At 39.4% G+C, this 27834-nt stretch overlaps 1 protein-coding gene across 2 annotated transcripts in view; it reads right to left on the bottom strand.

Annotated features, from left to right (window-relative positions):
• The window catches only part of MRE11 (MRE11 homolog, double strand break repair nuclease), a 1042570-nt gene that overhangs the window by 745344 nt on the left and 269392 nt on the right, over positions 1–27834 (bottom strand). For both annotated transcript variants that reach the window (XM_053708610.1, XM_053708611.1), the window contains exon 8: positions 4867–5052. In XM_053708610.1, the coding sequence (XP_053564585.1) occupies positions 4867–5052 (186 nt within the window). The remainder of the gene's footprint in view (positions 1–4866; positions 5053–27834) is intronic.

Raw genomic sequence — 27834 nt, 5'->3', positions numbered from 1 at the left:
GTACCAGCATAGCTTGGTTTTGAGACGGGACAGCATGAGATCTATCTCCGGCGTCCCCCACTTTCTGCATATCACCTTGGGATGGAGAGGCCATTCCCTGGGTGGAAGGATTGCCTGCTGAGAAAATCCGCCTCCCAGTTGTCCACACCCGGAATGTGGATCGCTGAAAGCGAACAGCTGTGGTCCTCTGCCCACTCCAGAATCTGAGATGCTTCCTTCATCGCCAACAAACTTCTCATTCCCCTCTGATGGTTGATGTAAGCCACTGAGGATATATTGTCTGATTGAAATCTGATAAACTGGGACAAACCCAGAAGTGGCCTAGCCTTCAAGGCATTGAAGGTTGCCCATAGTTCCAAAATTTATTGGGAGGGAGGACTCCTCCTGAGTCCACAACCCCTGTGCCTTCCTGGCACCCCAAACAGCTCCCCATCCGGATAGGCTTGTGTAGTCACAATCTCCCAGGATGGTCTTAAGAAGCATGTCCCTCGGGACAGATTATTTGGACAGAGCCACCAAGAGAGCGATTCTCTCAACCGGCTGTCTAATACATTCGTAGAGACAGATCAAAATGATCGCCGTTCCACTCCCTCAGTATGCACAGTTGTAAAGGTCTGAGCCGGAACCTGGCAAAAGGAATGTCGTCCATGGAGGACACCATGAGACCAATCACCTCCATACACTGAGCCACAGAGGTACTCAAGGAGGTCCGAAGGGCAAGACATACTGAAGTTAACTTGCAACGTCTCTGGTCTATTAGAAATTTCCTCATAGATATGGAGTCTATTATAGCACCCAGGAATTCCACCCTGGTACTTGGGATAAGAGAACTCTTTTACAAGTTATCTTCCATCCATGTGTCCGAAGAAGACTAAGAAGGGACTCCGAGTATTCTTCCGTAAGAAGACAAGATGGTGCTTGCACCAGAATATCGTCCAAGTATGGGGCTACTGTAATACCCTGAGTTCTGGCAACAGCTAGAAGAGCCCAGAACTTTCGTAAAGATTCTTGGAGCAGTAGCTATGCCAAATGGAAGGGCAAGTCCAGAAAATACAAACCTCAGGAACTGAAAGTGTTCCCTGTGGATTGGAACATGAAGGTAAGCGTCCTTCAGATCTATAGTGGTCATAAACTGGCCTTGCTGAACTAAAGGAAGGATGGACCTTATTGTCTCCATCTTGAAGGAAGGGATACTGAGACATGCGTTTAAGCGCTTTAGGTCCAGAATTAGGCGGAATGTTCCCTCCTTCTTTGGGACCACAAAAAGCTTTAAAAAAGAAAACTTCAAACCTCTTTCTTTGATAGGCACCGGGACAACAACTCCTAAGGAGGAAAGGTCCCGAACACACCCTAGAAAGGATCCCTTTTCTGGTCTGTAGACAGGTTCGAAAGTAGGAATCTGCCCCTGGGCGGATGAGATTTGAAGTCTATCTTGTATCCCTGAGTACGACCTCCAGGACCCACGGATCCTGTACATCCCTAAACCAAGCGTCTAAAAAAAGAGACACAGTCAGCCCCCTACACAATCCGATCCCAGATCGAGGGCCGCCCCTTCATGCCGATATGTTTTCGGCAGGGTTCTTATTCTGCTTGGACTTATTCCAGGACTGAGCCGGCTTCCAAATACTCTTGGGTTGCTTGGGCTTGGAGGAGGATTGTTGTCGTTGGGATTTGCCAGAACGAAAGGAACGAAAATTAGAAGATTGTCGTACCTTAGACTTGTTCTTCTTATCTTGCGGTAGGAAGGCACCCATGCCTCCGGTAACCGTAGAAATAATGAAGTCCAGGCCTGGACCAAATAAAATCTTTCCTTTGAAGGGAAGACTGGACTTAGAAGTCATATCCGCAGAACAAGACTTCAACCGCCGGAGATTTCTGTCAACAGAACGTATAAATAGTAATCAAGCCCAAGGAGATCACATCTGATGAGGCCCCTGTTCCAGCCATTTGTGGGAGGGGCGAAACACGTCATGCCTGTGAACTGATGACGAAGTAAGTGCTATGCCAACACTAGCTATGTGTGTAATCATGCCGGATTGGACTAACGGGGGTTACCTATAATGGCAAGTGAAGACGCCGACCGATAAACCTATCTATGCTGAGAAACCGCAGAAAAATAAGGTACTGGATGTCTCTCCATAGCGGTGAACTAGGTACTTTGGATTAAAGGTGAGGTATGGCTGTTAAAAGTCTTGCAACCCCATACATGTCCGAATAAGAGTAAGATATGGGACTGTATTTACCTGCACAAATACATCTGATGATTAACAAGAAGCATAAAGTGGATATCCATTGATGTTGTTTTAAGTGATGTGTTTTTTTTGTGGAATCTAATTATCACTCTGACTATATAATCAAGGAGTTCACTGTTTACACACTAGAGCGTGTTTTTTAACACTTGAGTGCCTGGTTTTTAATGCACCAAGTTATTTCTTCCTTTTTTGGGGCCCCACAGCTACCCTTGCTTATGTATGTATGTATGTATGTATGTATGTATGTATGTATGTATGTATGTATATATATATATATATATATATATATATATATATATATATATATATATACACACAGACACACACACATACAGAGAGAAGTGCACTCACAGGAACGAACAACTGGCTCAATACCATTGTTAGCCTGTTCTATGGCGATTTACCACCTGGGTGCAACTTTTTAGCCCACTAATGCTTTTCACAGAGTGGAACTTTTCTGTAGTATATCAGTCTGATCCCGCCTATTACAGTCAGTCCAGCGCCGAAATACAACAGGCTACCATTGTTAGCCTGTTCTATGGCGATTTACCACCTGGGTGCAACTTTTTAGCCCACTAATGCTTTTCACAGAGTGGAACTTTTCTGTAGTATATCAGTCTGATCCCGCCTATTACAGTCAGTCCAGCGCCGAAATACAAGGCAATTCCTCTCTGAACAAGGAACACAGCAACCCCAGACTATCATTTCGGCCTTCATTGGGCCTCGTCAGTGAGGTGTAGCCATATTCCTCTAAGCACACTGAGCAAGGAGTCCACGTCTGGTTGCCCCTTTTTCCCATAGGGAGACTAAATACATACAGAGAGAAGTGCACTCACAGGAACGAACAACTGGCTCAATACCATTGTTAGCCTGTTCTATGGCGATTTACCACCTGGGTGCAACTTTTTAGCCCAGTAATGCTTTTCACAGAGTGGAACTTTCCTGTAGTATATCAGTCTGATCTGTGTGTGTGTGTATATATATATATATATATATATATATATATATATATATATATATATATATATATATATATATATATATATGCACAGTGTTGGGCTTGCAACACTTTATTACAGCACGTATTCGCAGCCAGTTGGCTGTTTTTCTGCATTAAGTATAAGCTACCCTTGCTTATGTATGTATGTATGTATGTATGTATATATATATATATATATATATATATATATATATGCGCAGTATTGGGCATTGGGCAGTATTTTTCTGCATTAAGTATACGTATGAGTGTTTCAATTTAATCTCTGCCAATATTTATAGCATCTTTGTTAGGATTTGTGCATATAATCTGAGCGTATTCACATAGCTTTGTTTTTTATTTTTTATGTAAGTGTGTTAACCATATGAAAAATGGGTGGAGGATAAACGTTGCACTTGTTTAAAGCCGACTACTCTTGTTATAGTAATAAAGCGTTGTTATACCTCTGTGCAGCCCTCAGTCCCACTTTGTCTGATACTAATTGGGTTTAAGTCCTTTATTCAGTATTATATTGTATGTTATTTCTTGGGACTGCTAGCACTTCAGGTAACGCATTAGATATATAGTGTGCACCTCTATATCACAATATAAACAGGTATGATTTAGTACAGAAGTACCTTCTAACATGTCAGAGTCCTCCATAGCTCAGGTTATACCCACAGAAGGACACAAATAAAAACGTTTGTTTTTTATATACTCCCAATGGCTGGGGCACTCACCACCTCCAAGACCCAGACAGTTAACAGAGGAAAAGCTCTCCTCAGGTTGAAGTCTCAGCCGGAATGGAGGAAATAAACATAGACCACATGCTATGAAAAGTACAGCAAGTTAATAGGAGCGGTGCAACACTTTCAAAAATGAAAGTGAAACCAGTTTGTTCCAGCCAAAAACACACAGTCTATGAGCCCAGAAAAAAAAAAATCACACATGTAAATAATTAATACACTGAGTATTTAACCCCAACTGTTCAATAAACCCCCCTCAGAGGATATTAACCCTGAATCCTATCAAGGTATAAAGGAGCCACACTGTTATAGCGTTTTATGTGTAAAAAATTTAAACAATCTTACCTCCAGGATTCATGCTGTGGAACAGAACACAGCCTCTCAAGTGTGACAGTCTTATAGCAGCGCTCCTGACATGGACTAGAGTGAGAGAAAGCAGGCAGTGAAACTCGTAAACACTGATTGCTTAGGAGCTGTTAGCAGTAGTCTGGATGGTTTTGCAGAAAAACTTTCCCTGCATCTCCAGACTCTAACTTTCATCAATACTCTCACTGAAAGATTGACATGACTACTTAAAACTCCAGTCCTATCTTTAAGGGCAGATACCCTTTTTTCAGGACTCTCTGAATCTTCTGACACATCTCTCTCACCTCCTATCGTGACGAAAGGCAAAGAATGAGTGGAGTAATGAAGAAGTAGGAGGGACATTTAAGCCTTTGGCTGGGGTGTCTTTGCCTCCTCCTGGTGGCCAGGTGTTGTATTTCCCAACAGTAAGGAATGAAGCTATGGACTCTCCCTATCTTACGAAGGAAATATATAATATGCTTTATAAAGTTAAACAACACATTTAAAATAGTCTTTTTTTTTATTATTTTTTTTTAAATGCCATTACTTTTTTACTGCCTCTCCAGGTGAAAGAGAAGTTGCAACAGAGCTTCCAGGCTGTGAAACATAAAAAAGTTGCTGTTCATTCCTTTCAGGCGCAATTTTGCACTCATGCTCATGACCCCAGATAACCAAGTCCAAAAAATCATCTAGGAACTGTTCAGGGATATAATTTGTAGCTCCATGCTTGCTCCTGTTAAATCAAAAAGCAAAAATTAGAAAACCATGAACGAATCAGAATAACTGTCAGTGCACGCAATATTGTTGACTATGGTCTTGCAACAACTACATAAAGGGACATTAAACACAAACTACATTTTATAAGCATAGGGACATCCTAGCCAAAATTGGAATCCACATGGATGCAATTCACTTTTGAATAGAAGCATTATTGTAATTTACATGTATTAGCAAAAATGCTTCTAATAAAAGCTCTCTCTCTTTCAAAAGTGTATTTAAGTATGCACCGTGCACCAGCATTTTAAACACAGGACTTGCTCAGACAGCCTAAGGTGCTTGTACAACCTGGCAATGACTCAATTTGTTAATTGCTGACATTATACAAGCCCCAGTGGCACTCTGAGCTATATTTAAAATGCTGGTGCACTGAGAATATGTAGTTATACTTCACATGTACAGAAAAATGCTAACACTAAAACAGTTATAACTTTTACTAGAAGCATTTTTGCCAATACATGTATAATGCACATATGTTTCTATTCAAATCTGTAATTCATCTATGTATGTGCATTTAAATTTAGACTGGAATGCCCCCTTATGATTCAGATAAGGCCTGTCATTTTAAATAACTTTCCAATTTTCTTTTATCATCAAATTTGTTTGTTCTTTTGTTATTCTTAGTTGAAAGAACGCCTCTAATCTGAATGCATTTGACAGTTTTTCACAGCTAAAGGGTGTTACCTTATGTGTGCCGTATAGATAATATTGTGCTCACGCCCGTGAGAGGGAACTGATTGGCTAAAATGCAAGTCTGCCAAAAGAACTTAGATAAGGGGGCAGTTTGCAGAAGCTTAGATACAAGGTAATCACAGAGGTAAAAAAAAAATGTATGCTTACCTGATACATTTCTTTCTTTTGCGATGTACCAAGTCCACGGTTTCATCCTTACTTGTGGGATATTATCCTTCCCAACAGGAAGTGGCAAAGAGAGCACCCACAGCAGAGCTGTCTATATAGCTCCCCCCTTAACTCCACCCCCCAGTCATTGGACCGTAGGCTTAGGAAGAAAAAGGAGAAACTATAAGGTGCAGAGGTGACTGAAGTTTTCAATAAAAAATACTAGCTGTCTTGAATAGACAGGGCGGGCCGTGGACTCGGTACATCGCAAAAGAAAGAAATTTATCAGGTAAGCATAAATTTTGTTCTCTTTCGCAAGATGTGCCGAGTCCACGGTTTCATCCTTACTTGTGGGATACCAATACCAAAGCTTTAGGACATGGATGAAGGGAGGGACAAGACAGGAACTTAAACAGAAGGCACCACTGCTTGCAGAACCTTTCTCCCAAAAATAGCCTCCGAAGAAGCAAAAGTATCAAATTTGTAAAATTTGGAAAAGGTATGAAGCGAAGACCAAGTCGCAGCCTTACAAATCTGTTCAACAGAAGCATCATTTTAAAAGCCCTTGTGGAAGTCACCGCTCTAGTAGAGTGAGCTGTAATTCTTTCAGGAGGCTGCTATCCAGCAGTCTCATAAGCCAGACGGATGATGCTTTTCAGCCAAAAGGAAAGAGAGGTAGCCGTAGCATTTTGACCTCTACGCTTTCCAGAATAGACAACAAACAAAAAAGATGTTTGACGAAAATCCTTGGTTGCCTGCAAATAAAACCTCAAAGCATGAACCACGTCCAAGTTGTGCAACAGACTATCCTTCTTAGAAGAAGGATTAGGACACAGAGAAGGAACAACAATTTCCTGATTGATATTCCTGTTAGTAACAACCTTAGGGAGGAACCCGGGTTTGGTACGCAAAACCACCTTATCAGCATGGAAAACAAGATAAGGCGAGTCACATTGTAATGCAGATAGTTCAGAGACTCTTCGAGCTGAAGAGATAGCAACTAGAAACAGAACTTTCCAATATAGAAGCTTAATATCTATGGAATGCATGGGTTCAAACGGAACCCCCTGAAGAACTTTAAGAACTAAATTTAGACTCCATGGCGGAGAAAGGGCAAAATCTTAGGAATCCTGATCTTACTCCATGAGTAACCTTTGGATTCGCACCAAAAAAGATATTTACGCCATATCTTATGATAGATTTTCCTGGTGACAGGCTTTTGAGCCTGAATTAAGGTATCTAAACCCCGCTTTGATAAACGTTCAATCTCCAAGCGTTCAATCTCCAAGCAGTCAGTTGCAGAGAAATTAGATTTGGATGCTTGAACGGACCCCTACTAGATCTGCTCCCGGATCGGGGGCTACTCCTTCATGCTGTCTTGGTGGCAGCAGCAGGCTTCTTGGCCTGTTTACCTTTGTTCCAAGCCTGGTTAGGTCTCCAGACAGGCTTGGATTGAGCAAAGTTCCCCTCTTGCCTTGCAGCAGGGGAAGAGGAAGTCGGACCACCTTTGAAGTTTCGAAAGGAACGAAAATTATTTTGTTTGGTCCACATCTTATTTGAATTATCCTGAGGGAGGGCATGACCCTTCCCTCCAGTGATATCTGAAATGATCTCTTTCAGTTCAGGCCCGAATAGGGTCTTACCCTTGAAAGGGATGGTCAAAAGCTTAGATTTTGATGGCACATCAGCCGACCAGGACTTAAGCCATAACGCTCTACGCGCTAAAATGGCAAAACCTGAATTCTTTGCCGCTAATTTAGCCAGATGAAAAGCGGCATCTGTAATGAAAGAATTAGCTAGCTTAAGAGCCCTAATTCTATCCAGAATATCATCTAATGGGGTCTCCACCTGAAGAGCCTCTTCCAGAGCCTCGAACCAAAAGGCAGGTGCAGTGGTTACAGGAACAATTCACGCTATAGGCTGGAGAAGAAAACCCTGATGAACAAAAATTTTCTTTAGGAGACCCTCTAATTTTTTATCCATAGGATCTTTGAAAGCACAACTGTCCTCAATAGGTATAGTTGTACGCTTAGCTAGAGAAGAAATTGCTCCCTCCACCTTAGGGACCATCTGCCACGAGCCCCGCATGGTGTCGGATATGGGGAACACCTTCTTAAAAATAGGAGGGGGAGCGAACGGAATACCTGGTCTATCTCACTCCTTAGTAACAATGTCCGAAAACATAATTTTATGTAAGAACTTACCTGATAAATTCATTTCTTTCATATTAGCAAGAGTCCATGAGCTAGTGACGTATGGGATATACATTCCTACCAGGAGGGGCAAAGTTTCCCAAACCTTAAAATGCCTATAAATACACCCCTCACCACACCCACAATTCAGTTTAACAAATAGCCAAGAAGTGGGGTGATAAGAAAGGAGCGAAAGCATCAAAAATAAGGAATTGGAATAATTGTGCTTTATACAAAAAAATCATAACCACCACAAAAAGGGTGGGCCTCATGGACTCTTGCTAATATGAAAGAAATGAATTTATCAGGTAAGTTCTTACATAAATTATGTTTTCTTTCATGTTATTAGCAAGAGTCCATGAGCTAGTGACGTATGGGATAGCAGATACCCAAGATGTGGAACTTCCACGCAAGAGTCACTAGAGAGGGAAGGATAAAATAAAGACAGCCAATTCCGCTGAAAAATAAATCCACTACCCAAATCAAAAGTTTCAATTTTTATAATGAAAAAACTGAAGTTATAAGCAGAAGAATCAAACTGAAACAGCTGCCTGAAGTAATATTCTACCAAAGACTGCTTCTGAAGAAGAGAAAACATCAAAATGGTAGAATTTAGTAAAAGTATGCAAAGAAGACCAAGTCATTGCTTTGCAAATCTGATCAACAGAAGCTTCATTCTTAAAAGTCCAGGAAGTAGAAACTGACCTAGTAGAATGAGCCGTAATCCTCAGAGGCGGAGATTAACCCGACTCCAAATAAGCATAATGAATCAAAAGCTTTAACCAAGATGTCAAAGAAAAGGCAGAAACCTTCTGACCTTTCCTAAAACCAGAAAAGATAACAAATAGACTAGAAGTCTGTCTGAAATCTGAGTAGCTTCAACATAATATTTCAAAACTCTTACCACATCCAAAGAATGTAAGAATCTTACCAAAGAATTCTTAGGATTAGGACATAAGGAAGGGACAATAATTCCTCTAATCCGATACTTGATCGTAAAGTATCCAACCAGAAAGATGAAGCAATTGCAACATTAGCCAAATAAATTACAGGTCTAAGAAAAGTACCTGAAAACAATTTTCCTTAAATAAGATACGACCATCTGAAGGAAAAAAATAAATACTATTAGCTATAAGAAAAATAGTATATTTAGCAGAAGTAGAGATAGCCCCATTAATTTGGGGAATCTTTCCTCAAAACTGAAAACTAACTGCCTATTCCATTCCCTAGTATCAGGAACTGGAAAAAAACTTCTGAAGAAACCCAGAAGATAAATAAGCAGAATTTAAATGTTTAGCTTTAAATGTTTAGCTAGTCTTTAAAATCAAAAGAACTAGTGACTTCAATATCCAAAATAATCAACACCTTTTGAACAAAGAACAAATGTACTTTATTAAAAATAAAAAAACATAATTTATGTAAGAACTTACCTGATAAATTCATTTCTTTCATATTAGCAAGAGTCCATGAGCTAGTGACGTATGGGATATACATTCCTACCAGGAGGGGCAAAGTTTCCCAAACCTTAAAATGCCTATAAATACACCCCTCACCACACCCACAATTCAGTTTAACGAATAGCCAAGAAGTGGGGTGATAAGAAAAAAGTGCGAAAGCATATAAAATAAGGAATTGGAATAATTGTGCTTTATACAAAAAAATCAAAACCACCACAAAAAAGGGCGGGCCTCATGGACTCTTGCTAATATGAAAGAAATGAATTTATCAGGTAAGTTCTTACATAAATTATGTTTTCTTTCATGTAATTAGCAAGAGTCCATGAGCTAGTGACGTATGGGATAATGATTACCCAAGATGTGGATCTTTCCACACAAGAGTCACTAGAGAGGGAGGGATAAAATAAAGACAGCCAATTCCTGCTGAAAATAATCCACACCCAGAATAAAATTTAATGAAAAAACATAAGCAGAAGATTCAAACTGAAACCACTGCCTGAAGTACGTTTCTACCAAAAACTGCTTCAGAAGAAGAAAACACATCAAAATGGTATAATTTAGTAAAAATATGCAAAGAGGACCAAGTTGCTGTTTTGCAAATCTGATCAACCGAAGCTTCATTCTTAAACGCCCAGGAAGTAGAAACTGACCTAGTAGAATGAGCTGTAATCCTTTGAGGCGGAGTGTTACCTGACTCAACATAGGCATGATGAACTAAAGATTTCAACCAAGATGCCAAAGAAATGGCAGAAGCTTTCTGACCTTTTCTAGAACCGGAAAAGATGACAAATAGACTAGAAGTCTTTCGGAAAGACTTAGTAGCTTCAACATAATATTACAAAGTTCTAACAGCATCCAAAGAATGCAATGATTTCTCCTTAGAATTCATAGGATTAGGACATAATGAAGGAACCACAATTTCTCTACTAATGTTGTTAGAATTCACAACCTTAGGTAAAAAATTTCAAAAGAAGTTCGCAGCACCGCCTTATCCTGATGCAAAATCAGAAAAGGAGACTCACAAAAAATAGTAGATAATTCAGAGACTCTTCTGGCAGAAGAGATGGCCAAAAGAAACAAAACTTTCCAAGAAAGTTATATAACGACCAAAGAATGCATGGGTTCAAAAGGAGGAGCTTGAAGAGCCCCCAGAACCAAATTTAAACTCCAAGGAGGAGAAATTGACTTAATGACAAGTTTTATACGAACCAAAGGTTGTACAAAACAATGAATATCAGGAAGATTAGCAATCCTTCTGTGAAAAAGAACAGAAAGAGCAGAGATTTGTCTTACAAGAAACTTGCGGACAAACCTTTATCTAAACCATCCTGAAGAAATATAAGTCTTCCAGACTCTATAATATATCTCTCTAGATACAGATTTACAAGCCTGTCACATAGTATCAATCACAGAGTCAGAGAAACCTCTTTGACCAAGAATTAAGCGTTCAAACTCCAGTACTCCACACCTTAAAACTAAGGCTTTGAGATCCTGATGGAAAAAAAGAACCTTGAGACAGAAAGACTGGTCTTAACGGAAGAGTCCACAGCCGGCAAGAGGCCATCCGGACAAGATCCGCATACCAAAACCTGTGAGGCCATGCTGGAGCCACCAGCAGGACAAACGAGCATTCCTTTAGAACATTGGAGAATACCCTAAAGAACTAGAGGCGGAAAGATATAGGCAGGATGACACTTGTAAGGAAGAGATAATGCATCCACTGCCTCCGCCCGAGGATCCCGGGATCCGGACAGATACCAGGGAAGTTTCTTGTTTAGATGAGAAGCCATCAGATCTATTTCTGGGAGTTCCCACATTTGAACAATCTGAGGAAATACCTCTGGGTGAAGACCATTCGCCCAGGTGCAACGATTGGCGACTGAGATAATCCGCTTTCCAATTGTCCATACCTGGGATATGAACCGCAGAGAGTAGACAGGAGCTGGATTCTGCCCAAATCAAAATTCGAGATACTTCTTTCATAGCCAGAGGAGTGTGAGTCCCTCCTTGATGATTGATGTATGCCACAGTTGTGACATTGTCTATCTGAAACAAATGAACAACTCTCTCTTCAGAAGAGGCCAAGACTGAAGAGCTCTGAAATTGCACGGAGTTCCAAAATAAGATCGGAAATCTCACCTCCTGAGATTCCCAAACCCCTTGTGCCGTCAGATACCCCCACACAGCTCCCCAACCTGTAAGACTTGCATCTGTTGAGATTATAGTCCAGGTCGGAAGAACAAGAAGCCCCCTGAACTAAACGATGGTGATCTGTCCACCAAGTCAGAGAGTGTCGTATAATCGGTTTAAAGATATTAATTGAGATATCTTTGAGTAATCCCTGCACCATTGGTTCAGCATACAGAGCTGAAGAGGTCGCATGTGAAAATGAGCAAAGGAGATCGCATCTGATGCGGCAGTCCTAAGACCTAAAATTTCCATGCATAAGGCTACCAAAGGGAATGATTGTGACTGAAGGTTTTGACAAGCTGATGTCAATGTTAAACTTCTCTTGTCTGACAAGGACAGAGTCATAGACACTGAATCTATCTAGAAACCTAAAAAGGATACCCTTGTCTGAGGAATCAATGAACTGATTGGTAAATTGATCCTCCAACCATGAACTTGAAGAAACAATACAAGTCGATTCGTATGAGATTCTTCGAAAATGAGAAGACTGAGCAAGTACCCAGATATCGTCCAAAAAGGAAATACCAAAACCCTGTTTTCTGATTACAGAAAGAAGGGCACCGAGAACCAAACAAATTCTTGGAACTGAGGCTAGGCCAAACGGTAGAGCCACAAAACTGGTAATGCTTGTCTAAAAAGAGAATCTCAGACACTAAAAGTGATCTGGATGAATCGGAATATGTAGATACACATCCTGTAAATCTATTGTAGACATATAATGCCCTTGCTAAACAAAAGGCAGGATAGTCCTACAGTAACCATCTTGAATGTTGGTATCCTTACATAACGATTCAATATTGATAGATCCGGAACTGGTCTGAAGGAATTGACCTTCTTTGGTACAATGAAGAGATAAAATAAAACCCCAGCCCCTGTTCCAGAACTGGAACTGGCATAATTACTCCAGCCAACTCTAGATCTGAAACACATTTCAGAAATGCTGAGCCTTTGCTGTGTTAACTGGGACACGGGAAAGAAAAAAAAAATCTCTTAGCAGGAGGCCTTAACTGAAGCCAATTCTGTACCTTTCTGAAACAATGTTCTGAAACCAGAGATTGAGAACGGAATTGATCCAAATATCTTTGAAGAAAACGTAATCTGCCCCATACCAGCTGAGCTGGAATAAGGTCCGCACCTTCATGGGTACTTAGGAGCTGGCTATAGGTTTTCAATAAGGCTTGGATATACTCCAAACTGGAAATAGTTTCCAAACTGATACCTTTCCTGAGGATGAAGGATCAGGCTTTTGTTCCTTATTATGAGGAAAGGAACGAAAATGATTATTAGACCTAAATTTACCTTAGATTTTTTATCCTTTGGTAAAAAAGTTCCCTTCCTTCCAGAAACAGTTGAGATAATAATTTATTACCCTGGAAAGAAAGGGAAAGCAAAGGTGACTTAGAAGACATATCAGCATTCCAAGTTTAATCCATAAAGCTTTTCTAGCTAAAATAGCTAGAGACATATACCTGACATCAACTCTAATGATATCAAAAGATGGTATCACCAATAAAATTATTAGAATAATAATAATGCTATAAAATTATGATCTGTTACTTGTTGCGCTAAAGCTTCTAACCAAAAAGTTGAGGCTGCAGCAACATCCGCTAAAAATATAGCAGGTCTAAGAAGATTACCTGAACATAAGTAAGCTTTTCTTAGAAAGGATTCAATTTTCCTATCTAAAGGATCCTTAAATGAAGTACTATCTACCGTAGGAATAGTAGCACATTTAGCAGGAGTAGAGACAGCCCCATAACCTTAGGGATTTTGTCCCCAAAAAAACTCTAATCTGTCAGATGGCACAGAATATAATTGCTTAAACGTTTAGAAGGAGTAAAAGAATTACCCAAATTATTCCATTCCCTGGAAATTACTTCAGAAATAGCATCAGGGAGATTAAACACTTCTGGAATAACTACAGGAGATTTAAAAACCTTATTTAAACGTTTAGATTTAGTATCAAGAGGACCAGAATCCTCTATTTCTAATGCAATTAATACTTCTTTAAATAAAGAACGAATAAATTCCATCTTGAACAAATACAAAGATTTATCAGCATCAACCTCTGAGACAGAAACCTCTGAACCAGAAGAACCATTATCAGTATCAGAATGATGATGTTCATTTAAAAATTCATCTGAAAAAAGAGAAGTTTTAAAAGACTTTTATGTAAACTAGAAGGAGAAATAACAGACATAGCCTTCTTAATGGATTTAAAAAAAATAAAATCTCTTATGTTTATCAGGAACACTCTGAAAATTAGATGTTGACGGAACAGCAACAGGTAATGTAACAGTACTAAAGGAAATTTTATCTGCATTAATAAGTTTGTCATGACATGCAATACAAACAGCTGGAGAAACAGATACCAAAAATTATAGCAGATACACTTAGCTTGGTAGCTCCAGCACTAGACAGCGATTTTCCTGTAGTATCTTCTGACTCAGATGCAACGTGAGACATCTTGCAATATGTAAGAGAAAAAACAACATATAAAGCAAAATTGATCAAATTCCTTAAATGACAGTTTCAGGAATGGGAAAAAATGCCAAAGAACAAGCTTCTAGCAACCAGAAGCAATGAAAAAAATAAGACTAAAATAATGTGGAGACAAAAGCGACGCCCTTATTTTTTAGCGCCAAATAAGACGCCCACATTATTTGGCGCCTAAATGCTTTTGGCGCCAAAAATGACGCCACATCCGTAACGCCGACATTTTTGGCGCAAAATAACTTCAAAAAATGACGCAACTTCCGGCGACACGTATGACGCCGGAAACGGAAAATAATTTTTGCGCCAAAAAAGTCTGCGCCAAAAATGACGCAATAAAATGAAGCATTTTCAGCCCCCGCGAGCCTAACAGCCCACAGGGAAAAAAGAGTCAAATTTTGAAGGTAAGAAAAAATGATTAATTGAAATGCATTATCCCAAATATGAAACTGACTGTCTGAAAAATAAGGAAAGTTGAACATTCTGAGTCAAGGCAAATAAATGTTTGAATACATATATTTAGAACTTTATAAACAAAGTGCCCAACCATAGCTTAGAGTGTCACAGAAAATAAGATTTACTTACCCCAGGACACTCATCTACATGTTTGTAGAAAGCCAAACCAGTACTGAAACGAGAATCAGCAGAGGTAATGGTATATATAAGAGTATATCGTCGATCTGAAAAGGGAGGTAAGAGATGAATCTCTACGACCGATAACAGAGAACCTATGAAATAGACCCCGTAGAAGGAGATCACTACATTCAAATAGGCAATACTCTCCTCACATCCCTCTGACATTCACTGCACGCTGAGAGGAAAACCGGGCTCCAACTTGCTGCGGAGCGCATATCAACGTAGAATCTAGCACAAACTTACTTCACCACCTCCATCGGAGGCAAAGTTTGTAAAACTGAATTGTGGGTGTGGTGAGGGGTGTATTTATAGGCATTTTAAGGTTTGGGAAACTTTGCCCCTCCTGGTAGGAATGTATATCCCATACGTCACTAGCTCATGGACTCTTGCTAATTACATGAAAGAAAAAGTAGATTTGCTAATGTCAATATCTGATGAAGAATACATTCTGAATGAGAAAAAACAGCATCAGAGAAGGATAATTCATTATGTTGTTGGTCATTTGAAACTTCATCAACTAAAAAAGAAGTTTAAAAAAGACCTAAAAATTTATTAGAAGGCGGGATGTCAGACAAAGCCTTAAAATAGAATCAGAAAAAAAATTCTTATAAATTTCTAAGTATATCTTGTACATAAGATGTAAAAAGAATAGCAATATATAAAGCATAAATACTAATAGATTCTGCATGTAAAAGTTTATCATGATAGATGGGACGACTTCCTGTGGGAGGAGCGTGCAAGAGGTGTACACGCTAGGGCTCTGTGAGAGAGAGCCGAGTTCCAGCATACCCCGCCTTCAAGTCTCCTATTGCCGGGAGTGAGAGACCCGCTTGGGGAGCATATACACTGCGACGGAAGTCTCCATACCGCTACCGGGCTACCTGGTAATAGCCACGGTCACACGCACAACCCCAACCCAAGCAGTCGCACTGGAGAGAGGCTGAGGCCGGAAGGCAGAAGACCCCCAACAGAAAATAGAGAGCACACACTCGGACCGCACCACTCCGGAACACCCCTTTGAAAGGGAGCTGCATGTGGCAGTCGTCCACCTGACCTGCCTAGGAACAGACGGGAGGTGTCTCGCCTGGATCCTAGCAAGCGGAGGATAAAAGTACACGGCAGCAGGACGGCAGACAAGCAGCTGGTCACGCAAGCATTGCCTCTGCAAGAGCGGGTAAAGTAGCGTCTGTGTGTCAGCATATGAAAGTGGAGAGATCAGTGGTGCCTAAGAAGTGTGTTAAAAGGGGGGCCGAAGAGAGATCGGTCTGGCTGCTTGGGGGTACTAATGCACATTATAGTGGAGGGGTAGCTGGAGAATAAAAACTGCTAAAAATCAAGTCATAAAGCATGGAGTGGGTAAAAGTTTGTAAGCCCTGAAAGCGGTGCGCACTAACTGTAACAAGTCACAAACAGAGCAGAGAAGTGGCAAGTCTTTTTTAAATGAGGAACTGCGGGCACATTCTGCAAATCGGACAAAGCCCTGCTGAGCCATAATAAGCAAATTTGGAGGGCAGTGAGTGGGGGCTACTGGGACTGGCCTTGTTTATATCTCCTTGGAGGAGAAAGTGGCATTTACACAAACAGCAGGAGGTTTTGCCTAACTGTTTATAGGCAGCTGATGCTCATAAAAGATAAAGGAAATCTGACTGAGAAGCAAGGAACTGGCTGGTGTGTCGGTACAGCCCGATTTCTATTTTTTCCTTTTTTTTTCTGTGTATAACTGTTCAGGTTCGCCTCTCTTTCCCGGGAACCATTAGCAAAAACAGGAAGCTGTGGTGGAGGAGAACTGTGTTTTGTTTTTGTTTTTTCTTTGGAAAAACCTCCATATTGGCACTTTATGAGGGGAGGCCAAACAGTTAAGCACTTAATTGGACAGTGGACTGGGTTGACAGGAAAATACCAGAACAATTATGATGATATATAAAAAGCAGTGGATTAATTGTGCTGCTATTTGATGTTTACTGCTGGGACATTTTTTTTTATCTTGCAAGTCTCAAAATTTATGGTGTTTTTATCTTCTCTCACTTTGTTTCTTCTCTTCTCTTCTCTCTCCCCCACCACAGTATATCTTGCATATGTGACTTTTGTTTGCAATAATATTGATGTGAAGAGGCTCTTTTTACAGCATATATAGATAAGAGCCCCCTGGAGCTAAGATAGGTCACAAGGTGGTTAAAACTTTCTGTCTAGATATTCCATAGACAATAAGAAAGGAGAAGGGGAAGGGTAGCGAGGAGGAGGAGAGAGAGGGAGGAGAATAGAGAGGGGAGAGGGGAAGGAAAGGGGAAGATATAACACCAGCAGGTTAAGACAAGGAAAAGGGGAAAGTAGAAGAGGAAAGTTATCTGTGCTGACTGGCTAGGTGCAAGGGAGTCAGGGTATAGGATAACAGATTTAAAGAGTGTATAAATAACTTGTTTAAAGAAAACCTAGAAATACGAATTGATAGAAATATTTTGTAAAAGGACGCAAAGGGGAGCACCCAATTTGTCTTAGTTTGTGTTAATTAGCCAGGGGAGAGGACACGCAGAGAGACAGTTAGACCCTGTCTAAATATACTGAACACTTAATTTTTTTTCTAAAAAAAAAAAAAAAAAAAAAAAATTCTCACTTTCACTTATTCTTATAGATAACACAGGCTCTAGATAGCCTCACTTGGGCTCCTTAGGAGGAGCACCATACATATTTTTTGTTTGTTTTAGGTATTAGTGTAATTATAGTTTCACATGTAGCACCATTAGTTAAAAGGTTCACCTGATCCACGCCGGATTAGTGGAAGAGTGGTGTATTTCTCTTCCGGTTTTTTTCATTTTTTTATTATTCATTTACTTATTTTTTTTTTTCTCCTTAAAACACAAATTAAAGTTTTCACACTAAGACACCACTACACATCACTACACACCTCATGGAAAGGTATATTCCTAACTTAAAAGTCAGGTCCCCTGCGATGCCCCCCAAGAGAGACAAAAAGTCCAAGTCAGCACAGGAGATAGGCTTGGAGGATAACATGGACCCCCAGCTAGCAGGCACTGAAAAACAGCTGACACTTAATCAACTGGCAGAAATGCTGTTACCCCAATTCGATTCAGTTAAAAAGGAGATAGCTACTCTCTCTACTGAGATTAGGTCTTTTTCGAATAGAATATTAGAAGTAGAGCAAAGAATCTCAGCGGTTGAGGATAGACAAATTGCACATGACACTAATTGGGTCAATTATGAGAGCAAAATAAAAGCGATGCAATCTAAAATAGAGGACCTGGAAGACAGGTCGCGTAGGAATAACATCCGTATAATTGGACTACCAGAGTCAATCGAATTTCAAGATCTAACTTTATTTGCTTCTGTTACCTTACCACAATTGTTAGGAATGCAGCTGACAGAAAAAATACATGTAGAAAGAGCACATAGAACAGGAACAGCCAGGGAGTCACAGGAAGGTAACTTGCGCCCCAGAATGGTGATAATTAAATACTTAAATTTCCAACATAAGGTACAGATTATGCAACATTATAGGAAAACTCAGGGGTTCAAGATAGGTACGCGACCTGTCTTCCTGTTCCAAGATTTCTCAGCAGAGACCTCCTCAAAGAGGAAGATAATGGCACATTACTGTTCTAGCTTAATCAAGGCAGGGATCCAGGCTAATATGAGGTACCCAGCCAAAATAGTAATTTTTTCAGAAGGGAATGTGACTGTTTTAAATACAGCAATAGATGCTAAAAAATATTGCTCTGAAAAAGGCATAGAGATTCGATAGGAAGTCCATATCCAATCATTAACCTGAAACAATGAAGATGTATAATTTGTTGATTACTTATTTTAGTTGCAGAAAGGGGGGAGGCTTGGACGGGGTGGAGACTTTCTTGTTTTTTTTCTCTTTTTTTTTTTTTTTCTTTCTTTCTTTTTTTTTTTTTTTTTTTTTTCCTCCTTCGTCCTTTTCCCCTCTTTTTTATATCTTTCTGTCCACTTTTCTATTGAGTGAGCTCAGAATCTTGAGAAAGTTATGTTTTGAATGGCAGGTATACCACCATTCGACCTTGAACACCCGATCCCGTATGATCTCGAAAGTGGAACAGGGCTGGACCTGGTCAGTACCGGGATGGGCGACCGCCGGGGAACCCCAGGAGCGGTAGGCATATATGTAGTAATGATAATCAGATTAGAGCCCTTCTCTGGATCGAGAGGAAGGAAGGTAACAATATTAGATAAAGGTTTTTATTATAAAATCGTAGGTTTTTATTTTTGTTGTTTTATTATGACTATAGATATTAAATGCTGAAGTGTGTATCATGGAATGTGGGAGGTGTCACATCCCCTATTAAAAGGAAAAATGTGCTTAAAATGTTAAAACGCCAAAAGCCTGGCGTCATTTTTTTGCAAGAGTTGCATTTGAAGGCAGCAGAACTACAAAAATTACAAACTAACTGGATAGCGGAAATCATAGCAACGCCATGTAATTGTAGGAAACGCGGAGTAGCTTTAATGTTTAATAGGAATTTGACATATACGATAAAAAATCAAATATTAGATTCGAGTGGGAGGTTTATGCTTGTTCAAGCTGAAATCAATAATAGACTGTGGACGTTTTGTAACATTTATGGTCCCAATGAAATTGAGATAGAATTCTGGGAAATGATAAAAAATAAATTGGTAAAATACTTAGGCCAAAACATAGTGGTAGCGGGAGACTTTAATGCGACAATGAATCCAGAGATTGATAGGCTAAAATCAGGGGCCTCCAGGAAACATAATAGAGAGGCCAAGATTTTGCGAGGTTTAGCAAAGATATTAAAGCTAAAAGATATTTGGCGTCTGCAGCATCCAGACGAGCGGGCCTTTTCGTGCGAATCTAAAACATTTAAAAATTTCTCACGAATAGACATGTTTTTGATAGAAGAGAGGCTATTGACAATGGGAATAGAAACACATATCGATGAGATAGTTATCTCAGATCATGCAATAATCAGCCTGAAATTCGAAGATAAGGAGATCAAAAATAGAAGTAGCAATACGTTTAGCTTCCCGAAATATATGTTTTTAGATGAAAAGTTTCGAAAAATTTTATCTGATAGATGGAAGGTTTATTTCAGACAGAACAGACAGGATGTGAGTAGCCCAGAAGTACTCTGGGAAGCAGGGAAAGCAGTAATGCGAGGGGAGATCAAGAACTATATGATCATAAGAAAGCGGAAGGTAACAGAGAGGGAGACTCAACTAGCAAACCAACTGAAAAACTCATATAGGAGATATGTAGCTAACCCAAATAGATCTACCTGGAACCGGTACAAAGTAGCCAAATCAGAGCGTGAGACTTTTTTCAGAGAAAAATGGGCAAAGGAGGATATCCGAATCAGGGCATTTTGCCAAGGATATCAGGGGATTGCCTCCAAGTATCTAGCAAAATTAATAAATCATAGAAAAAAAAAGAACCTAATTCCACTTATCAAAGAGGGACAGAAAATGCTTACTCAACCGACAGAGATTAGAGAGGCCTTCCATAGATACTATCAGGGATTGTATGCGTGTAAGGATATAGATAAGACAAAAATGTCCGAATTTTGGCAACAGATCAGTCTCCCAACAATAGACAAAAAAGAATTAGAACAGATGAATTCCCCGATAACAGAGGAGGAAGTCTTAAATATGATAGACAGAATTAAAACAAACAAAGCTGCGGGGCCTGACGGACTCCCGGCAGAATTCTACAAAATTATCAAAAATGAAATCTCGGGAATATTAGTAGAACTATATAACAGCTATTTTATACATGGGAATCTGAAATCACTCTATTTCACTGACTCTACAGTAACCTTAATTCATAAGAAAGGGAAAGCTACAGAGGAACTGGGGTCATACCGTCCAATTTCGCTCCTGAACCAAGACTATAAAATCTTAACGGCTATTATTTCAGACAGATTAAAAAAAGGGATGGAAAAACTGATACACAATGACCAATCTGGATTTATTCCAGGGAGAAACCCGGTTCGGAATATGCGTAGGGTGCTGGTTAATCTAGATTATTATTATAACATCACACAGTTGTCAAACAAAAAATCACAAATGGATATGGCAATGCTTACGATCGACGCAGAAAAAGCGTTTGACGCTATAATCTGGGATCATTTATTTATGTCACTTAAGAAATTTGGTTTTGAAGGAAATCTGATTCAGTTAATTAAAAAGATTTATACCAATCCTAGGTCCCAATTGTTGGTTAATGGTGAACTTTCGCAATTTATAACACTGCAAAGAGGTACCAGACAGGGGTGTCCACTGTCACCCCTGCTATTTGATTTAGCACTAGAACCATTGGCAGTTCAACTCAGGAAAGAACTAAAGGGAATAGAAGTTGGGGAACATAATGTTGTAATCTCATTATACGCAGACGACATGATGCTGTTCTTACAACAGACAAAAAAAACCATTCCTAAATGTCTGTCAATTATCAACAATTTTACCTCATTCTCTGGATATAAAATTAACAAGGAAAAGTCAGAGTTGCTCTGGATTAATCAAACCAGAGAGAGCTTGTTACAACATGGGTTTAAAGAAGTAAAATCGTTAAATTATTTAGGTATTAAAATAAGTAAAAACCCCAAAGAATGGTATAATATGAATTTTTCTGAGTTTTTTGAGAGTCTAGAAGGAAGTCTAAGAAAGTGGAACATACAATTTCTATCACTTTCTGCAAAAATAGCTGTGATAAAAACAATTGTTTTTCCACGCATATTGTTCCTAATGCAAAACTTGCCTCTATTGATCAACAAACGAGACATAGCAAGATATAACAAAACATGCGCACAATTTATATGGGGAAAGAAAAAAAGCCGTATAGCTATCGAGAAACTTGTTCAAGACAAAAGATATGCAGGGCTCGCCCTGCCGGACATTGCAAAATATAACTTAGTGGCTTTAACAAAATTTGGAGTAGATTGGTTAACGGAAGCCAATAGTGTGACCTACTATGACATGGAAGCTACACTGCTAAAACCCTTTGATCTTAAGGCAATTTTACACCATCCTTTCAGGAGGTTGCCCAGCAATGTCAGCACGCTTTTAACTTTTGCTAATGTAGTTCGTGCATGGCAGAAACTCTGTGGTTCAGTTGGTCAAGAGTTTTACATTTCTAAATATCTGCCATTTATCGGTACTCCCGATTTCATATCTGGGATAAACAATAATGCGGCCTTTAAAATTTGGTCACAGAAAGGGTTATGTTATTTTTTCCAGTTAGTTCAGGGTGAAGGACAAGTGTTACAAACATTTGAAACATTATCCGAACAGTATCAGTTACCCAAACATACATTCTTTGCTTATCTACAAGCCCGAAGCTATCTCCTAAAAATCTTGCAAACATGTACAATGGTCTGGGATCCAGGAATTGATTCAGGAGTGAAGTTGTACGCGGCGGGGAAAAGATCCATATCATATTGGTATAAATTATTATTAAATATATCAGGGAAAGAAAATGCAACAGGGAAAAAAGTAAATTGCGCTATAAGAACTGACTCAGTATCCTCAGAGACTATAACTATATATATATATATATATATATATATATATATCTCGCTTGTCAATAAATAAATAGTCTACAATCAACTCAAAAAAATATATAGATATAAATATTAAAATTTCTAAAATCACCTAAAGGAAAAAAATGCATAAAAATTGGTCAAATATAAAATATAAAATATAAAATCCACAATAGCACCCTCGGTATAAATATAAATATATGTGGCAGGAGATATATAAAAAAATATATAAATATAAAACAGTACCTTGATTTAACAACTATATGAATTGCTTGTCCTTAAACTGCAAGACATATATATATGTCAGAAAAACCTCCTGTATTGCACGCTGTTTATATTTTACAGTACCTCTAATAGTTTCTCATGACCATTCTCATTACTGTCTTTTACTAAAAGTAAAGCATCCAGTATAAGGTGATATGTCCCTTTAAGATGAATAGAAACTTGAGTCCCGTTTTGTGCAGCTCCAATCAGACAGGGTAAATCCAAACCTCAGTCGTAGGGATAATAGTACATGCAAAAAGAAGAGAGAGAGAGAGCGCACAAAAGATTCAAGTGTAGATTTTTATTAACAACATTAGCACACATAAAAACATTAGCACACATAATCTAGTAAGTGCATCAATTTATGTGTGCTAATGTTGTTAATAAAAATGTACACTTGAATCTTTTGTGCGCTCTCTCTCTCTCTTCTTTTTGCATGTAATATCAGGGAAAGAACAAATTAAGAAAAGGAAAGTGTTTCTTACTAAATATATCACTTCAGTGCAAGGTGAAAATATTGAAAGAAGCATTAAACTAGCAGACGCTGCAACGAGAGTAGTAAGCTGGAAAGAATCGCAGTTTAAGCTTTTAAATAATTTCTATCTAACCCCAAGGATTATGAGTAAATGGGACCAAAATGGGGATAAGAGGCATTGTTTTAAATGCCAGAAAGAAGGAGTGGATTTGCAACACTGTATTTGGGACTGCCCTAAAATCCGACAATTTTGGAACAGAATACAATTCTGGGTGAACAAGTTTGTACAAGAGGAATGTGCCCTCCAATTAAGTTATATCTTTCTTTTAAAGGAATATGGGCGATATAAAGGGGAGGGACAATTAATCAACATGGTTATTCTGGCAGCTCGTCATCTGATATTTTGCAAATGGGGAGCTTGTGAAGCCCCCACGGTAAACGAACTTGTCAACACTATTAAGCTACAAATGATTATCGAACGACAATTTCTAGTTGGGGGATCGGAAAAGGCTTTCAGGCTCTTCTTTGATAAGTGGAAGAGGGTAATTATCTCTTGGCCCCAACAGGCCCAGATTCAATTTGTCTCACCCTTAAAGAATAATGATCACTTTATGATGATGAGGCCCTCCCTGCACTCTGGCTGTAAAAAGCTAAAACTCTGAGCGGCTCATTTCGGTGTCTTCTTGGTGGTGGTACTTCCGCCCCCCCCCCTTTTTTTTTTTTCTCTCTCTCCCTCCCCCCCCCCATTTAGGAATACCGAGAAGGTTAATGTATGTATGTAGGAATAGGTGTCATAAGATGCTCTGATTATAAGACTCGGCACAAGCATTGGAAGCGGTGGCTTCCAATCTATTTGGATAATATGATTTATACATGTAAAAATGGCTGATTTGATTTGGTTGTTGTGATGTGTGAAGTTCTCAATAATAAAAAAATAAAAAAAAAAAGTTTATCATGATAACTTATTACAAACCATAGCTAAAGATAAACATTCATAACATTTAAAATAAATGAACTTAGCTTTGGTAGGACTTCTCAGTCAACAGGAATCCCTCAGTATGTTTTGAGCTAGGAACAGTATATGGAAAATCTTGCAATATGTAATAGAAAAAAACGACATATAAAGCAAAATTATCAAATTCCTAAAATGACAGTTTCAGGAATGGGAAAAAATGCAAAACAAACAAGCCTCTAGCAACCAGAAGCAACAAAAAAGTGAGACTTAAATAATGTGAGAAAAAGTGGAACAAGAATGACGCCCACATTTTTGGCGCCAAGTATGACGCCCACATTATTGGCGCCAAGTACAACGCCCATATTTTTTGGCGCCAAGTATGACGCCACATCCTCTGATGCCAAAAACGACGCCCACATTTTTTGGCGCAAAAAAAAGTCTGAATACACATGCGTCAAAAAATGACGTAACAATGAACAAACTTCCGGCGACAACTACGGCGCCGGAAATGACAAAATTTTGCGCCAAAACAGTTTGCGCCAAAAATGACGCAATAAATTGAAGCATTTTCTGTCCCTGCAAGCCTAACAGCCCGCAGGGAAAAAAGTCAATTGAAAAATTTTTAAGGTAAGAAAAATTAATTATTCATATGCATTATCCCAAATAATGAAACTGACAGTCTGAATAAAGGAATACTGATTATCCTGAATCATGGCAAATATAAGTTTAAACACATATATTTAGAACTTTACATATAAAGTGCCCAACCATAGCTTAGAGGGTCATAAAAAATAAGACTTACTTACCCTAAGACACTCATCTACATATAGTAGACAGCCAAACCAGTACTGAAACGAGAATCAGTAGAGGTAATGGTATATAAGAGTATATCGTCGATCTGAAAAGGGAGGTAAGAGATGAATCTCTACGACCGATAACAGAGAACCTATGAAATAGATCCCCTAGAGGAAGACCATTGAATTCAAATAGGCAATACTCTCTTCACATCCCTCTGACATTCACTGCACTCTGAGAGGAAAACCGGGCTCCAGCCTGCTGCGAAGCGCATATCAACGTAGAATCTAGCACAAACTTACTTCACCACCTCCATGGGAGGCAAAGTTTGTAAAACTGAATTGTGGGTGTGGTGAGGGGTGTATTTATAGGCATTTTAAGGTTTGGGAAACTTTGCCCCTCCTGGTATGAATGTATATCCCATACGTCACTAGCTCATGGACTCTTGCTAATTACATGAAAGAAATCCTCTTAGGGACCGGAAAAACATCAGTGTAGACAGGAACCTCTAAATATTTGTCCATTTTACACAATTTCTCTGGAACTACAATAGGGTCACAATCATCCAGTCGCTAAAACCTCCCTGAGCAATAAGCGGAGGTGTTCTAGCTTCAATTTAAAGGCCGTCATATCTGAATCTGTCTGAGGGAACATCTTTCCTGAATCAGAAATCTCTCCCTCAGACAGCAAATCCCTCACCCCTACCTCTGAACATTGTGAGGGTACATCGGATACGGCTACTAAAGCGTCAGAAGGCTGAGCATTTGTTCTTAATCCAGAGCTACTGCGCTTCCCTTGCAACCCAGGCAGTTTAGATAAAACCTCTGTGAGGGTAGAATTCATAACTGTGGCCATATCTTGCAAGGTGAAAGAATTAGACACACTAGAGGTACTTGGCGTCACTTGTGCGGGCGTTACTGGTTGTGACACTTGGGGAGAACTAGATTGCATAACCTGATTTCCTTCTGTCTGAGAATCATCCAGTGTCAAACTCTTATAAGTCAAAATATGCTGTTTGCAATTTATAGACATATCAGTGTACATGTGGGACACATTCTAAGAATGGGTTCCACAGTGGCTTCTAAACATATTGAGCAAGAAGTTTTCTCAATGTCAGACATGTTGAACTGGTTAGTAATGAGACAAGCAAGATTGGAAAACACTTTATTCAGTGAAAAAACAACAATTTTAAAAAACGGTACTGTGCCTTTAAGAGAAAAAAAGGCATACACAATCTGCAAAACTGCTTTAAAATACCTCAAACTTTTCAAAATTTTTACAGCAGATTCAATAAGCTTTAGCAAGATTGCACCACAAGCAAATGAAACATTTAACCCCTAAATATGGAAACCGGATTGACAAAGTGCCAAAAAACGGAAAAAACCCTGTCAGCACCTTGGCGCCTACCTGCCCTTAGGGATTGTTAATGTGGGGATAAAGCTTCGTTTTGGAGCTTGCTGCTTGTCAAGAGAAAACAACTGCGCAACTGAGGCGCAAAATTAGGCGCCGCCCATCTCACTCAATGTTACTAAGGCCTCCAAAAAAAAACACCAAGCGTTTTTACCAGCCATGTGGGTTCTAAAGCCCTAAAAAGCCAAGTGAACCCTCAATACAGTTGTCCCTCAAAAGTTTATTAACAGCACTCCCAGCACACACAACCGTTTGTTAATATCAACCAAAAGTGTCAACCAAAAGTTTAGCCCTTTATGCAAGCTTAGTAATGCCACTATAAGTCTAGGATTACTGCTTACCCTTACCCTCATGGGGATACTGTCCGCCGTTCTGAAATATCAAAGTCTCTCCAGAAAAAATGACTGAACATACCTCATTGCTGTATAGCATGAAACCGTTCCTCACACTGAAGTTTCCTGTACGCCTCAGCCTCTGTGGGAACAGCATTGGATCTTAGTTACAAATGCTAAGATCATCATCTTCTAGGCAGAAATCTTCATCCATCTCCTGCCTGAGAGTAAATAGTACACACCGGTACCATTTAAAAATAACAAACTCTTGCTTGAAGAAAATAAAAACTAACAGTTTATCACCTCTTTCACTTTACCCTTCCTGCTTAGAGCCGACAAAGAGAATGACTGGGGGGTGGAGTTAAGGGGGGAGCTATATAGACAGTTCTGCTGTGGGTGCTCTCTTTGCCTCTTCCTGTTGGGAAGGATAATATACCACAAGTAAGGATGAAACCGTGGACCGTATATTAATATAACCGTGTATTTATTTCCGGCTATGAAGAGTTCACAACGTCATCGATTACTAGTGGGAATATCACTCCTGGCCAGCAGGAGGAGGCAAAGAGCACCACAGAAAAGCTGTTAAGTGTCACTTCCTGACCCATAATCCCCAGTCATTCGACCGAAGGGAAATGGAAAAAACCCTAATGCTCGTTATTGTTAGGGAGATTCTCGCAGCGCTCAGTTCTTACCCGATACAGAGGGTCTGCTGGTGACGTATACTATGGACTGAATATCGCGCATGCGCATAGCGGCATTTGTCATCCATTTTGATAACCTGGGTTATCGGTCCGGATTTGAAGATTGAAAAATACTAGCTGGCGGTGGGTTTGGAATTTGTTAAATTTTCAATCTTGATTTTATAAGAAATGGTATTAATTGGAAACACAAAGCCTATTACAAATATATGTAATCTATAATAAACTTGCAATTGAAGATTACTTTTTTTCATGGTTTAGTGTCCCTTTAAATTTAAGGGTGGGGTCGTGGAATCTCCATATCCGGAAAGAAATAAATTTAAGCATAAATTTTGTTTTCTTTCCTAAGAAATGGAGAGTCCACGAAATCATCAATTACTAGTGGGAACCAATACCCAAGCTAGAGGACACAAATGACTAGGGAGGGAGAACAAGACAAGCAGACCTAACAGAAGGCACCACCGCTTGA

This window comes from Bombina bombina, chromosome 3 (genome assembly GCF_027579735.1).
Source record: "Bombina bombina isolate aBomBom1 chromosome 3, aBomBom1.pri, whole genome shotgun sequence".
Lineage (NCBI taxonomy): Eukaryota > Metazoa > Chordata > Amphibia > Anura > Bombinatoridae > Bombina > Bombina bombina.
The sequence above is the reverse complement of the archived record's forward strand: the minus strand, read 5'-3'. Positions and strand labels throughout refer to the sequence as shown.